At 42.8% G+C, this 15,891-nt stretch overlaps 1 protein-coding gene across 7 annotated transcripts in view; it reads right to left on the bottom strand.

The window, feature by feature from the left end:
• The window catches only part of PRR5 (proline rich 5), a 94,046-nt gene that overhangs the window by 12,885 nt on the left and 65,270 nt on the right, over positions 1-15,891 (bottom strand). For all 7 annotated transcript variants that reach the window (XM_064516901.1, XM_064516919.1, XM_064516911.1 and 4 more), the window contains one exon: positions 15,516-15,656. In XM_064516901.1, the coding sequence (XP_064372971.1) occupies positions 15,516-15,656 (141 nt within the window). The remainder of the gene's footprint in view (positions 1-15,515; positions 15,657-15,891) is intronic.

Genomic DNA, 15,891 nt, shown 5'->3' with positions numbered 1-15,891 from the left:
TACCTTTCATTGCATCATATCCAACCTCACAAAACTTGGCCAACACAGCAGCAACCCCGACTCAGTACAGGCATGAAATTAGTGTAAGGAAGGAGTGGAGACCAATGGGCCCCTGGTTCTCCCTGTTTGCACCACCTGCGGTGGAGCAAAGGCTCCCAGTTAAAGTTATGTGCATCCCACATATGCACACATTTAATATTCTGCAGCTTTTCTACCTCAGATGTATTACAGCATCATCTAATTGTTACTGATCATCCCAAAATATAATTATCCCAGGATAAAAATTAAAAGAAAACATATTCCTGAAAGGCCTTACTCTGCAATGCTCACACACACAACTATGGCAGCAAAAGTTACATCAAGGATTACTTGGCTGAGAAAAGGCTTTAGGAGTGGTCCCCACATTCACAGAGTTTCCATGATCTCTGAAGTGCTCTGGCGCTTTAGAGTGCCAATTCTTTTGACTCAGTCCACCTGGCCTCATGCTTTGGAGGCAACTGCAGCGGCTGTTGGAGCACTGTACGTTGCTGCCCAAGCAGCCGAATCCCTCCTCCTGCACGCAGCTGTCAGAGCTGCTGCTCTTACTGCACCGCAGAGTAACATTGTGGGGGGCTCCCGCCCACGTTTTCTTCACCTTCAGCTGAACTTGTACAACACTGTAATGAAAAACTCAAAGATCTTGTTCCTATAGCCACTGCAGTGACTGGCTAGGCTCCAACACGAAATCAGGAAGCTCTGAGTGCATGAACACATTGCCCCCCCCCCCCCCCCACTGGCATTTGCCCACATTGCTCCATGGGAATCCAGCCTGCAAAGCAAATCCCTCAGTATTACACAAATGGAGCTTTTTCTATCGCATTTTGGGGGCAGCATCTGGCCTTCGTTGACACATGGAGTCATCAGATTGATAACTGATTCTTCTCAGCCTTTGTAATCTTCACACCAAGGAAAACACAGCACATGAAATCAGCCACACAGTATCAGGCCAAAAGTTCATGAAATTCAACATTTTGCCACTAACAGTGCTAAGTAGGAGAAGTGTATGGAAAAAAAGAAGAAATAGGGCATGCACAGTGTGGGCTTTCTTCTAGAATACTGTGCCTGCTTCTGACAAGCAGCAAGGTAAAAACTTGCTGTATGGGAGTCTGCAATAGCCCTTAAGCATAAACAATCTTGCTAGAAATTATTTAACCACAGAGATGGAAATGGTCAATAATTGATAGGATTACTATTTTCTAGAAATAAAAGAAAAAGCTTATCTACTGAATCCCCAGGAACAGGGAAGAGGATGGATTTAAGTATTTTCCTTATGTAGTTGCATCTTTCCTATTTAAGAGGTGAGCAAGTGCAATGCTGACTTCTGTTATCCTACAGAAAAGGACTGGACTGCTGGCAATAATTATTCAGCTTAACTCTGAACATCAGTTGCAGTTAGTGAAACTATTCTGAGGGACATCAAGTGGTCGTCTGGCCCAAGCTGGCAAGGTTGGAAACAGTGAGAACAGATATGAAATCCAGAGAACGACAACTTTTCCAGATATATTGATGAAATCCTGATGCAGTCAGTCAGCAGAATTCTCCTGTTAGCTTGAATGGGGGTCAGGATTTCTGGAGGACTCTCCATTTGACAGCTACAAGTCCCATAAAAAAATTGAGTTAAACTTTTGGAGCTCAATTGTAGAGGGACTACAAGGTCAATAGCTCCCTTTTGAAAAGACAGCTAGGTAGAAGAAATGCCTGTATCAAACTAGTGGGGAACAGAGTGTGGCTGAGGACTAGGAGCTTAAACTTCCAGGTCCTGCTTCTAACCTACTCATCCCTACATACCAGCCTGGACAGAAAATTCAGTCACTTCCTCCAAAGTTTCTGTAATGACTCATGGCACTTTCATGCCAAGTAGAAAAACCCTGACATTTTTTAACCTTTAGGAAACAGACTCAAAACAGAAACAAAACTGCTTCAAGCAGGGACTAAATTTTGCTTTGCCTGCGTCCGTGTTGACTAAGCTGAACCTGATCCGCGTAAACTGCATGGGTCCCTTCATCCATGGGGGCTTCTCTGCAGCAAACCAGAGGCAGAGCGAGAAAACGTGCCAGGGTTCAGGGAGATGGAGGTGCACCTTTGCAGGCTGGAACAAGCTGGAAGGAAAGAGTTTCCCATCTCTGGGAAAAACCACAGCCCAGTGGAGGCTAATAATCCATGATGGACCGTTTTCAGCAAACCTCTAAGAATACGCTCTTGTCTGTTTGCAAACAGGTATATCTGGTGCATGGAGGAAATGCACAAAACAGTACTTACAGGGCAGATAATTACTGTAAATAAGAATAATGCCAGTTACGTTAATGAAGTTATACTGGTTCACACCCACTGAAGGCCAAGCCCTTTATGTGTTACGTGTCCATTTAGAGCTACTGGCATGCTTTTTGCATGTGTTAGACTTATGCAGCCATAAATTTCATGGTTGTATCCTTATGAGCCCCTGGCACTGTTGCCTCATATCATTTTTTCCCTACATCATCTTAGCCTAAAACACTGGCACACTGGTAAAGCCTAGAATATTTGAAGGGTTAAATCATGCCTGGTCTCATCTCTACCCCTCTCTTTTTTCATAGCAACAGTGCTCACAGGAGGGAGAGGCAAGGAGGCTTGCCATGGCGGTATTGACAGAAGTCAGCACTTCACATCCCTGAGACTGCCTCAGAAATAAAGATCTTGTCACATTCACTTTAATCTTAAGCAAGTGCCAAGTTATGTCAGTGTCAGCAAGAGAAGCAGCTCTGTCTCTCTCTTCCTTTCATTGGTGACACTGAGACACAGACAAAAGATAAGGAAGACAAAACACCCAGGCATGGTTTGCATTAGGTTGGTGAGAGTTTTTCAAAATGGCTTGGCTGCAGAAAGATAGCAATAGGATTTTTCTTCTCAGACAGGATCAAACACTAGGAAAAGAAAAGCCTTCCTCTTACCCACAGAAATCCAATACATTATTTTTCTTTAAGCAATTATTAAACATTTTATACAGGATTGCAAAAGACAAGGCAGAAGATAAAGACTGAAGATAAGGAAAAGATATGAAATGATTAAAAGTAAGGAAGTTATTTTGAGATTTAAATGTGCTGCTTAGACTCCTGCAGAAGCTGAACAGCCAGATTGCTAATAAAGATCCACCAAAAATAATGGTATGCATTTCTGCTTTTTATAGTTTTAGGGCTAGAGGTTGTCTGATTCCTGCCTAAGTGGCTCCCCTGGGCACAGAAGAGAAGTGCAATCATTCCAGTCAAATAAGCTAATGTGACTGTGAAAGAACCAACCAAATGAATCTATGCATAGGTGAGTGTCTCTGCAGAGTGTTTATAGGATAACTTTGAGCGGGAGCTAGTCTGTCTGCATTTACAGATGCTGCTGCACTGCCACGTTACCCTCGCTGACAACCACACAGGCGCACAGCAGCGCACGCGCAGCCCCATGTAGAGATTACCCTGCAAGTTACCAAATAATTAGATGTGATGTTTAATGTTCAAGGGAGTAAAGCAGCTCATTTCTTTTTAGACTCCGGAAGTTCTCACTGATCTATACACATTAAGCTCTTTGGACCTTGCTGGGCAATTGATGATTTTTAGTCTTTTACCTAGTCTTGGTTCTGAGTTTTTTCCCATTTAACATTTATTAAAAGAAAATCCATTGTGCATTTATTTTTGGGTTGGGACTCTGACAGAAAAAAGAATAGCAGAGCCCTCCCTCAGTTTGTTCAAGCTCTTTTGAAGAGACATCCAAGAAATGCTTCTGAAGACCTGCAAATGTTAACCTGACTGCTGTTACCTCCTTGCTCCTTTTCAATCATTAATAAACATTCATCCTTCAGCATCCTCCCTGCTGCCTCATCCTTTGTGAGGAACTGAACGGACCCCATGAATTTTCTTTTCTCCTTAAATACACTTGAATAGACTGTGCAGAGACATCACCTGTGCCCTCCAGAATTTTTTTTGTTGCTACTTCTGATAGTGACACAATTTTCACCACCACCAACTCACCCCTGGGAGCCAGAAAGCAGCATTCTCCAGATCAGCTACAAATCCTGGCTTCAGAGGGTGAGCAGTTGAGAAACCCCCAGGCAAGTGTCTGCTGGGGCAACCAGCCACTGAGCATGGCAGCTTGTCCTGAGCTTGGCATTTGGGCAGCTGGGGAGCAATCTGCAGGGACAACAGGGAACCAAGCTGGGTAGCTCTTAGCGAACACTTCACTGTTATGCAGTTACACAGGGAGGTCTAAGGTCTAGCTTATAAATCCCAGAACATAGGAAGCTTGGGAGCCCCAGCCCTAGGCAAGCCTGGGCCTGGGGTGCCCTCCTGGCTTGCAGCAGGTGTTTTGTTGAAAGCAATGCCTTCCTATAGGGCAACTCAATTCCAATAAATGAGTGTCTGCCAGCTCAAAGCAGTTGGAAAATAACTGACTGGATCTAGAACGGACACCTTCTCTCAGGCCTACAGCATAGAGGATAAAGAGGTAACAAGTATAAGCACACAAAGTATGGATTTACAACCAGACAACGCTGAGCTGTCTACTCCCAAAATGCAAATAGTACATAGATTAAGGGCATGATGATCAGAAGTGGTTCTAAAAGGCTGATCTTTGTTTCTTTGTCTCAGTCATCTCTCAGGGGACACACTCACCCACAGCTCCACTACATGGCAAAATTCAGCATCTTGCACCAACTGTGGCAGACCAACATGTAGTGAAAATCTGTGCAGCTGGAACCGACACCCGGATCTGCCTCTGTTGAAGGCATCGTCCCACTATTGAAACGGAAGTAACTTTTTCAAAGCTGACCGATCCTTAATTTGATTTACATATCACACAGCCACGTCTGCAGAGCAAGCCTTCTATGTGCTTTTGTTTTAAACGTGAACAACACCGTTAAATATATAACCATATTCTAGAACTTTTCAGACAAAACTATTGGCCTAATTCCTCCTCTAGCATAAACTGGCTTTAACAGAGCTGTATTAGCTTCATACTACCTAAACATCTGTCCTTGTGTGATTCAGATATTTTGTAAATGGAAATACCCCACTGTTTCTTCAAAGGTTTTCTTCTCTTCAACTAAACAATAAAACCACAATAAAGGCTCATGAATGATACAGAAGGAATGAGGCATTTATCTTTTTCTTGGAGCTCAACAGGCCACCCACAATAAGGGTACAAAGATCACATTACCCTCAGTCTCTAAAAGACACTTGGATAACTAAGACCACCAATGTATTTATTTCTCATAAAATCATTTCTATTATGTTTGTCTCCTTGTCTCCTTGTCTGTGTGTACACATACATCTCCTGCCTCTTGCATTAGGCTGCATAATCTTTAGAGCAGAGACTGAATTTTCATTGTGTTTATATAGCGCCAAGCACATGGAGGCTTTTGTCCATGCCAGCAAGAAAGGAGCCTTGGAGGTACAAGGAGCCCTGAAATGGAAATTTCTGACAGCTCTTAGCTGCTCAAGGAGAAGAAATTAAATTGATTTGATGCAAGAGCTACTTCGAGTGCAACAGCTATATTTTGCAAAATACTGCTCTGACAGATTTCAGCCGGGCTGAAGGATGACATTCCTCTTGCCAGTGTCGGCTTGATTGTAATATGGTTGCTTTTTCCAAAACTGTGTTTGCATTAGCGCTAGAGAGCAATAACTAATTGCTAATAAGTTCAAAACAGAGGCCGCTGGCTCCATTTCTAGGAGTGTCAGAGCTGGGAGCTGGTAGCATCAGCAGCATTCACAGCACTCCTGGAAAGGCAGGCAGTGTTGCCTCCCCTGGTCTTTTTTAACCACTCCCTCCTGCTTACTGCCCTGCCGCTCACATCCTGTTTGTGATGAGTGGTCGGTTCTCAGCAAAACCCTGCCCTGATGGCAAGCCAGTTCACTCACAGCAAGGTTCACCACAGTTATCATGTACTAGGGACGTTCTGTGACTGCCCAAAAGTGTGACTCACCGGGGTCGGTGACCTATCACACACGTCACCACCTCACAGTGCAGGAAGTTTTGCTGAAACTACCTGGTAACTCATTGGAAACAACAGAAGGCCCATAACAGATAATGATTTAAATCAAAGAACGTAATCTGAATCCTGTCCAGTCACATGATTAACTGTTTACCTTTTAATTGCCTGTAATTATTGGGTAGTGGCAAGTTAATGAATTTCACAGTAAGTGTTGCATATCACTGTGTCATATAGTTGTTATTTCTGCAGCTACAACAGAGCGGAAGGGTAAGAATGTGAAATTACCGATGAATGACAATTAACCTTATCCACTCAACGTGGAAGAAATGATGACTCTGAGAGATGCATTCAATGCCTTCCCTATCATTTGCAGATTGTCACGGCCTTTTATTTTGGAAGAAATACACCACAGAGCAATTACTCTCTGCACAGATCTTTGTGCCACCAACCTGCTATATCTAGTGATTGTCTCGGAGAGTGGGCAATTACAGAGGAGGCAAGAAGGAACAAGGACTGATTCCTCCAGGTGCTCAGAAATCACATCGAGCCTTTCAATAGGGGTTGCTTCTCCCGTTGTGCTGATTAATGTGGCCTGCCCACCACATCCTGTACCAGTTCAACTGGGGGAAAGAGGATGCTGAACTGCCCCACATCTCTGTGGGCTGCTGGCGCTGGGGCTAGCAGCAGCAGAATGGGACTGGAAATGGGACTGGAGGAGCTTGGGGACAGGACTAGGATGGCATCTTGTAACAGGAGCTTGCATATCCTTAACAATTTTTTTCTTCTCAATGCCTCTTCTGGGGAGAAGTCAGAGAATAGGAAATTTTACATAATTCTTCTTCATCATCCTGCTGGCTTACATGCAAACATCTTCCTCTAATAAAATTCTATAGCACAGTTAGGAAGAAAAATAACCCCAAACCCCAAAACCCAGGAGATTCATTCTTGATGGAATTCATTCTTGATGGAAACAAATAGCTGTCAGAGTTGCTTCTAAATAATTTCTACAGAAAATCATTTGTTGTGCTCCTCTGTAATTATATAGGATTTTTCCACAAAGTTTCCATTCACAAAACTGCATGAACTCTGCTGCCTGCGGACCCCCCTTTCTACGGCAAAGAAAGCTGCAAGTGCCTCGGCCCGTCCCTGTACCAGATCAGCGCTGGCTGCCCGCCAGCAACCGTGACCAGCTCCAGCTCGCCTTTTCTACAAGGCAAAAGGTGCTTCAGAGCATCTGCATGTCCCCTCTGCAGCCCGCCTGGGCCACAAGTGCCACGGTGCAGGCTTGGCAGTCGCGCTGCTCCCCTCCTCTGTGACCCCGCACCCTGCCACAGGCAGCGCTCAGCCATGACCCAGTTTAGGGGCATAACCAAAGGCAGGAGGGGGAAACTGTGATCAGAGACAGCGCTGCCTGCAAGGAGAGGCTTTCAGCTGTCCTCTGTGTGACCACTGCACTTGCAGCTACTTTCCTCTCTGGGTTTCTCCTTGCTGCCTAGAGGGAGAGCAAAATGGGGGCAGAGGGAGAAAAAGTCAGAAGGGAACATGAAGGAAGGGAAAAGGTGAAGATGCAGGCAGCGATATAACAAAGAGGGAGCTGTGCTATCAGCAGGCAACAAAAATACCATGCGCTGCAGCATCTTTCAGCACCACGACTGCAGCGTTACACTGCCACAGGAAAGGCTCAAGGAGCAGGAGAAGAAGTGGCATATGGGCTGCCTCTGAAATCTCCAGGCGGGAAGCTGCTCTGCTTGCCCTGTGCTCAGCTGAAAAGCTTTTGGCAATGGGAAGGCAGTGAAACAGCAGTACCTGGGCAAGGCACTGCCTGAGCCACTCTGCACTCGCAGCTCAGAGCAGATTTCACTGCAAACCAGTGGGGACTCCTCTCCCCAGATTGTGGGGAAGCTAAAGCATGCAAAACTACACAACAACCCTGCACAGCCTGCCTTCTGTTGCAGGAAAAGTGATTTTTGCTGTTTTTATTAGCCTCTTGTGAGTAGTGCCAGGTGAATCTGCGCAAGTCAGGATAGGATGTAAAACAGTGACCCTGGCCACAGCGCCAGCTGATGGTGCTACTTTGCAGGAAAGGTACTCAGTCACGTAGAGCCAATGGTCCTACCCTTCCGTGAAAGGGCTCATCACTGCTGTAGCTGGTAGATGCCACCCATGGCACCGCTATCACTGGGGACAACTCTCAGGTCTACAGTCAGCCATAAATCACTTAGAAGTGACGGCCACCGCTTGGGAACCCGTGATGCAGAGCCCTGGGCAGTTCTACAGCTGAGATTCCTGAATGGGTTTGGCAATCTAGGGCTACTCAGGAAAATGAAATAATATTCACTAAATTAAGACCAGAAAGCTGATTAGAAAATTGTGCATAGGCCTCTGATTTAGAATTAAAGTGTCATTAATTTAACTTGCTTCTCTTCTTATTCCTTTAATTGTCAAAATGAGTCTCCATATAGAGCTTTAATGAGGTTTAATTAATCTTCTTTAAAAGGTAGCTTAGATTAACTTTCTTATGTTCCCTCTGCAGACAATCCACATATTAAAGCACCCTGCCCCAAACAAGTCACGCACCGTGGGAGCATCTCCTGTTCAGGGTTTTTCAATGGTCAAATTTTCTATGTTATCTTTTATGCCAATTTTAGTCTGCAGGTCAAATTGGACCCACAAAAGACATTTGTACCAACTAATGCAATTGGTTAAAAACCTTCTCCCTCTTACCCAGTGTAATTATAGGCTCTGTTGGGACACTGCAATTCACATTAAGAATGGTTTGACTGATGTAGCTCTATTTTATTTTCAGCAGTTAAGGATTTCTCTACCTATAAACTTGCAAAGGTTTTAATAGCCTAGTTTTGTTAATGGAAGCAAACTTCAGGGTGGACATATATTTTTGTAAGGACAATTTGGTTTAGTCCAGGTTAAACACGTGTCTAACTCACTTCAGCTGAAACAACTCCCCCTTAGGATAAGGTGCACAAGTACATTACTGTGCGTTAAGGTAGTCTTGGGTGCAGTATGTAGCCACTGCACTGCAACTCCATGCACACTGACTCTAGCCTTGAGACAAATGCTGGGTAATTTGAAGGAGGATGAGTAAGTATTTCTCATTTACTGCAGTGCAAGAGCAATGGGCAGCAACTGCAGAGCACCTGATGAAAGGTGACAGCATAACCCAGGGCAGTCTAAGCGTAACCCAGGGCAGTCTAGACAACCAGCGTTTGACCAAATCAGTCTGCAACCGTATCTTCAGTTAACTGACTGGTATCCTCCACAGAGGTCACCTTTGACTTAATATGAGAGACTCTGAAAATACACTATGAGCGTATACACAAAGGGAGTTTGCGCTGATGCAAATTGCCATCTAAAGCAATTGTGTTTAATGAGAATGGACAGGGCTGCGGTCGTGGTCCCTTGCACTAGAGTACACTGCCTCTCTATTCAGAGAATGGAAAAGATGCACATTTGAAGTATTATTCCATAGTGCACCTGAGACAGGTTATACATAGCAAAAACAAAACAACTACAACATTTTGGATTTCTTTCCTGGTTTTGTACTGCTTAAGGTTACAGAAATGGAACTGCATAATGCTGTGGCATATGCTCACAGACAGTTTTTAGTGAATACTCGATTTAAAAAGGAAATCAGTTCTTTTTATATGGCAGTTGGCTTCCATTGGCCCTAGTTACAAGCAGGGTCCACATGAGTACAGGTCTTTCAAGATCTGTTTCACAGAAATCTTGGCTGGGTTTGAGTTATTATCAAAAAGGCCACTGCTAGTCAAGCTTACAGGATGCTTAATAGCAACCATGCTTGCTCCTCCTATCTCTGCACCTAGAGAGAACAGAGTTGTGGTAAGCCCTGAAGTAAGTGCCATGTGGAACAGAGCTAAAAGCATCAAGGGGAAAAATGCCTCTGAAGTGGTTTCCCCCCTTAACTAGAAACCTATAGATTGCAAATGGAAAATGGACAGCCACCCACGGTCACTGACTCACATCCTTACCACTTACACCAGTGTGTACACCCCCTTTATGGCAGGGGAATTGCTCTTGATTTATAGGCAAGCAAGTGACAGCAGAACTTAGGTTAGAACAAACAGGGTATTTAGCACCCAACCTGGCTCCATCCAGGCAAGGAAAGCGTCGGTGGAGCCGTAAGGTATGTCGAGATCTTTCTAGTTACTCACTGTTGCACTCAGGCTATCACTTTTTTGAACTCTCCAGTCAGTTCGCAGCTTCTTGTCTCATGCTCACTACCACAGCACATCCCAACCTGCATCACCTGCTTGAGGTAATATCCCAAGATGTAGGTGAAACAATTCCAGCATTTTTCCTAATTTCATGCCGAAATGATTCTCTGCACCAGAAAACTAGCACAACAATAAAAAACATGAAGAAAAGCAAAAGCAAATAGGAAGAGTACTCTTCACTAGGAAAAATGTCAAGTTTCTCTTTCAAAAGGATCTTTTCCTTCAAAAAATGAATGCTCTGCCTTGTTAAAAATCATGGCAATACAAATTCATTCCAGAGCAATAAACTGGTGTCGATTTATGCAAGGAAGCCGCTCTTACTGATAGAGACAATAAATAAGACAGAGTAAGACAGAGGCTATTGCTTAGAAGTGAGCATTGTTTTTACAGCCAGAATATTCTGAAATGTGAATCTTGAGGGCCAGATTCTCAGTTTCATGTATATCAGTACAAACTAATAAAGGAATCCTCACTACATGTCAGGCACCAGCCTGGCTGTGAGATTTCTTACGTGACTCTTTGTTTATCTATGGGGTTAATGCAACAAACACAGAAAAAGCATCTATTTGCCAGGAAGGAGAAAAATATATTTTTGCACAATCCAGGGTAAACACAGGTTTTACATATGATGACATATTTATATAGGGAGTATGATACATTTATTTTTAGGCTTCCAATTTTGCATGTCTTATAAAACCAGGAATTAAAAAGGTAAAGAAAAATTAAAAGTATGTTGAAACCTCACACACACTTTGTCCAATCTATACTTCAGGTTCAAGAATCTTAATACTACCTCTGAAAAGCAATCACCAACTTTGAAATCCTATGGCCAAAATAAATTGGCCTCATTTGACATGCACTGCAGTGCTACATAGAAAATCTGTTGTTCCATAGACAGAACCCTGCAGTCTTCTGATAGCAAAAGGTATTTTGTTTTTAACCATTATGCTGTCTTTGGTTTGCTGTGCGGCTGCTGAGGTGGAAAAACAGCACTCTTTGTACTTGCTTACAGCTCTTGAAATATGCTTTTCCACCCCTTTTAAGTGTGAGGAGTTGCACATACAATTAGGAACGTTCTAGAGATAACAAATAGGTCCCACTGGGCAATTTTATGTATTTTTTTGGTCTCTCTTTACAAAGAGAGACAACGGGCAAGGGAGTTGAAATGAGGCTCAGAGAAGCCAAAAAGGAAACCACAGGTTTTATTTTTCTCTTCAGAGCTGGTGTTTAGTGAGGCCTCATCCCTCAGCATGAGAGATACTGTGCTGTGCTTTTCTCCGCTTTTTAAATACCTCAGGTCACCCAGAGAGATTCTATGAACTCAAATAATCCTGATGTCAACCAAGAGATGTAGATAAACACTCTTTTATTCTTCTGTTCTTACTTTCTCAGACCTCAAGAAAGATACCTGGAGATAAGATATTCCAGTCTCAGTGGTAAAGGGCTTCTTTCACAATATGTGATTTGGGAAATAAGTCAGGTTATCTTTCTCCTCTGGTGGTAGTTTTGCTCTCTTTGGTTCCCAGAATATAAGGGAGAAAACTCTTCTCTAACCTCTTGCTCTGTTTATCCCTCTTCCTCCTGCTTCCTAATTCCACCCAAAGGCAAAGGTCATCGACGAGAGACTGCTGACAGCACAGTACATGTATGTGAGCTCCTGCATACATTTTTGTGCTGAAAAGTGGTTTTAGTTCTTCTTTTACTTCTCTCAATCATAATTTTGCTCTTTAAGGCCCTGCAAGTCAAATGAGCATCCTGGAGGCACTCTAACTTACCTTGTCTATAAGCAGCCAGAGAGGACAAACATTTCAGTCTGTCCTTTGCAACTGGGTCAGGCTACGCTGGCAACAGAAAGCTCGAGTGGTAGAAGCCCCTTCTTCCAGCCACTGACCAGCCAACTCCCACTGACTTTAACAGCACAAAGATTTCGCTCCTTCCATCCATTCTGGGGCAATGCTTTTCTCCTGGTAGCTTACCTGGTCATAATTAGACCAGGTTATACCACTGGGGAGATACAGAAGTGGATCTATTGGACTGGAGAACCTGAGTGCAATAATTAACCTGAGGAATAATTTCTGATCCTTTAAATGGAGGGTATCTTACAACACAGCTTCAGACACACAATCAGCTATTACAACAGCTGTAAAGCTTTATTCCAGAAATGAAGGTTCTTCTTTCCTTCAAAGAGGGAATGCATAGAGAAGATATGAGTTTTTCCTGCCCTGCTTGTTTTATCTTTGATGTCTTAAACACAAAGAAACGGAGGTATCTGGCTCTGTGAGCAAATTGTGAGGCACATCAGGTTGGTGATCCCTTCTATCCCAGTGCATATCCTCTATCACATCACTGTATGCCAGATGACTAGTGTGGATACCATGTTCCAGGCTAGGGTCTTAAATACCTGATAAGCATACTTCCAGCAAAAAGTGTACAGAGGAGAGAACGAAAGATCTGATGCAAAGAAGGAAAAACTATCATCACCCAAACAACTAAGTCTGGGGATCAACTTCATTCCAGGCCATTTGATTCTGGAGGTCTTTAGCAGGGGCTCTTTTATTCTCTTTCCAGGGCCTCTGGTACAGAGTGGCCCCCTGAGCAAGTAACGAATGTGTTTAACTTGCAATCGCTCTGTACTCTCACACAAGTCAATGAAATTACACACATGCTGAAGCCAATTAAACTACCCATGTTCAGGTAAAACGTGTGCTTACTGTGCTTTGCTGGATCAGCACCTACCTCCTGAATAAAATTCAAGGATCGTTACAACTTCTATTTCCTCTTCAGAAAGCCTCTTTCTCCTCCATAAGGAAAGCATCTTCTCCTGACAAACTGACAGAGTACTACCCCTATACCATGACAAGCTAATACATGATTAATACTAGTTGTACCCCGCATTACTTACAAAATCTGCTACTTCTTTAATCCAGCCTAACAGGACAGACTGGTGCATGTCAGCATGTGCCTTTGTCAAGCTGTGACCTTCAGCTGACATTACAGCTACTGTCTGGAATCATATGACTTACATTTTAATTATGTAACAGCTGCATAAAGCTGTCAAGGACAGAAGCAGAGCAACTTAGTGTCAGGTTCAACGCTTCATCAAGGGTCGACACAACTAGACTCACCTTCTAGCCATAGGAATCTACTGCAATGTCACTGAGTTTGTTATGGAAGAGATACCCATGGCAGACAGAAATATGGACTAGACAATGCCCACACCAAGGCATCTTCTCTCAGTTTGGGAAACCCACATGCACAAGATCACCATGTGCTTTCTGGACAGCTGAATTGCTTTCTCTGTTCCAGTCCTATTTACATACTGACTTAATCTGTCTCAAGGAAATTCCATTATTACACCACAAATGTATAAATTTTGCTTTTGTTTAATCTGACATTTAAGTTTGGGAAAAAGTCTTAGCTATGAAATCCAATTAATTAACTAACACTGCTAAGTATGTAAATAGCTCATTCCCAGACCATTTTCTGGCCCTTTACTGTAATTTCCATTAGATTTTAAACCACAAGCTTGACAAAGCTATTGCCAAGAAAGGACTTTCGTCATTAATTCCCCACCATACAACTGCAGGTAACATGAAGAAATAAACACCCAGGGGCAAACTGCCTCTTATTTTACTATTGATTTCCATCAACAGTCTTGCAAGGAGAATGGATTTGTCCTTTCACCCTAATCTGGCATCCACCTTGTTAACACATCTGGTTGTTGAAGAAAACATTTGCCATGAAATTGTTGTAGAAACTGATCCTGGCAAGTGGCTCCACATCAGCTCCTATGAACTTTCTAAATCAGGATGTTATTTAATTCCTAGCCTACCAGTGAATTCACTGGAAACAGGATCCTGACCGTAGCTAATGTAGATTCTTTAAAGAAGAAAGTTTAAACAAGCAAAGAAACCTCCACCACCAAAAATATAAACAGATCTGTCAGCAGCAATGCTTCTGAAGCCTGGTTTCCAATGAGCAAATTACCTAAGTATCCAAGAAGGGATGAGGTCTGATAGGCAACCTTCCTGTGATTAAGGTTTTCATGATGGTGCTCTCTTATGTGGAATCTCTGGTGTCTATTAACACAGTTTAGTTCACAGCTCAATTATGTGAATTCTTTGATGTCTCATTATGCAGTTAAGCCCATGCTCCATTTTTTCCCTGAGGCTCCTCTCCTCTCTCCAGACACTAATTTCCATAAAACTCATAGGAACTTAATATCTCTGTGATAGTCGTCATTGTGCCACAATCAGCCAGAAGTCTCGAGAAGCATCTGGGGAGAGGGAGGCTAGGGAGAAGAGAGATAAAGGGCAAGAAGGCAGTGCTATTGCATAAGTATCTTTTCTGAGAAAACTAGCTTAAACACACCATTATATACCCCAACATATGTGCACCGTGATAGCAAGGCTGAACTATCATTTCTTGATCCAGCAGAGATAATCTTATTCCCTGCTCCATTTTCATCACTGGCCTTTAGATCATCCAGTCCTTTAGAACTAATACAGACACAGTACTACTTTGTATGATGATGATAAGCGAAGAATAGTTTTAAGTGTGAGAAACTATATTCTTTTATTTGCTCTGAATCTATTTGTTTATAAAAAAATCACCACTCAGGAAACTCTCAGCTTTTCTCACTCCCTAAGAATTCCACTCCTGGCTCTCTCCCTCCCTCTGCTTCATCCCCCTTCTCCTCAATACAACCTCATGCTTTTCTTTAATTAAGAAAATACTTTCTTAATTGTGCTTTCTGCCTGCATTTCCTCTTTTTGTTTCTCCTCACTCCTATTAAACAATCTAACACTGAAAGAAAATACCAGCATCTGAACTTACATGTTTTTATACCAACATTTTTGATAGAATTTGGTCGCAGTGACCAAATATGATTATGATACAACCACAAATTGCATATTCACTTTGTTGCCTACACCAGAGGTGAATCTTCATATCCAAAATCACTAGTGCAGCAACACACAACATTTAATGGAAGTCATGTTATTACCACACAGATTGGCTCTGAAACTCAGTATTTTGCAGCCTGCAGTTGTTAAAGCAGTCTCTACTCTCAGATCCCCTTGATCTTAAGGCATGCAATCTGAGACTCTACAGACCCTACTTCTAGATATGATGGGGACGACATTTAATTGCATGGAAGACCTGGCATTCCAGATGAGAAGTTTCCAAAAGGGGCTCAAAATCAGAGACTTGAGCAATACGGTAGGGAAAGACAGATAAAGAAAACAACCTGAGAAAAATAACAAATTTACCTGGAGTACTAACAGCATCTGAATAATAGAAGGTGGAACTCTGGCTCTGGAACGTGATAATGCATCATCCAATTTAATATTGAGGGTAATAATATTCCTAAAGTGCAGAAGAGCTAGCTGTCGAACGGAGGGCTCCTTCCCCTTAGAAACAGAAACACAACAAAATGGATTATGAGCTCTATAAAAATGAGTGTCAAAATTCTGAGTCAAAATTCCTTCCTTCACTTCTGAAGGATTACCAGAATAGTAAATATGAGTGCAAAGCAGAGGAAATATGACAAAGGACACAAAACAGTGTCCTGTCCACAAACATTCACAGTGAATTTGTTTGATTTGACAATACTGAATGCTACAGACAATGACCGAGTGCATATTT

This window comes from Dromaius novaehollandiae, chromosome 1, assembly GCF_036370855.1.
Source record: "Dromaius novaehollandiae isolate bDroNov1 chromosome 1, bDroNov1.hap1, whole genome shotgun sequence".
NCBI lineage: Eukaryota > Metazoa > Chordata > Aves > Casuariiformes > Dromaiidae > Dromaius > Dromaius novaehollandiae.
Note: the sequence above shows the minus strand (reverse complement) of the source record. Positions and strands in the feature narration are given on the sequence as shown.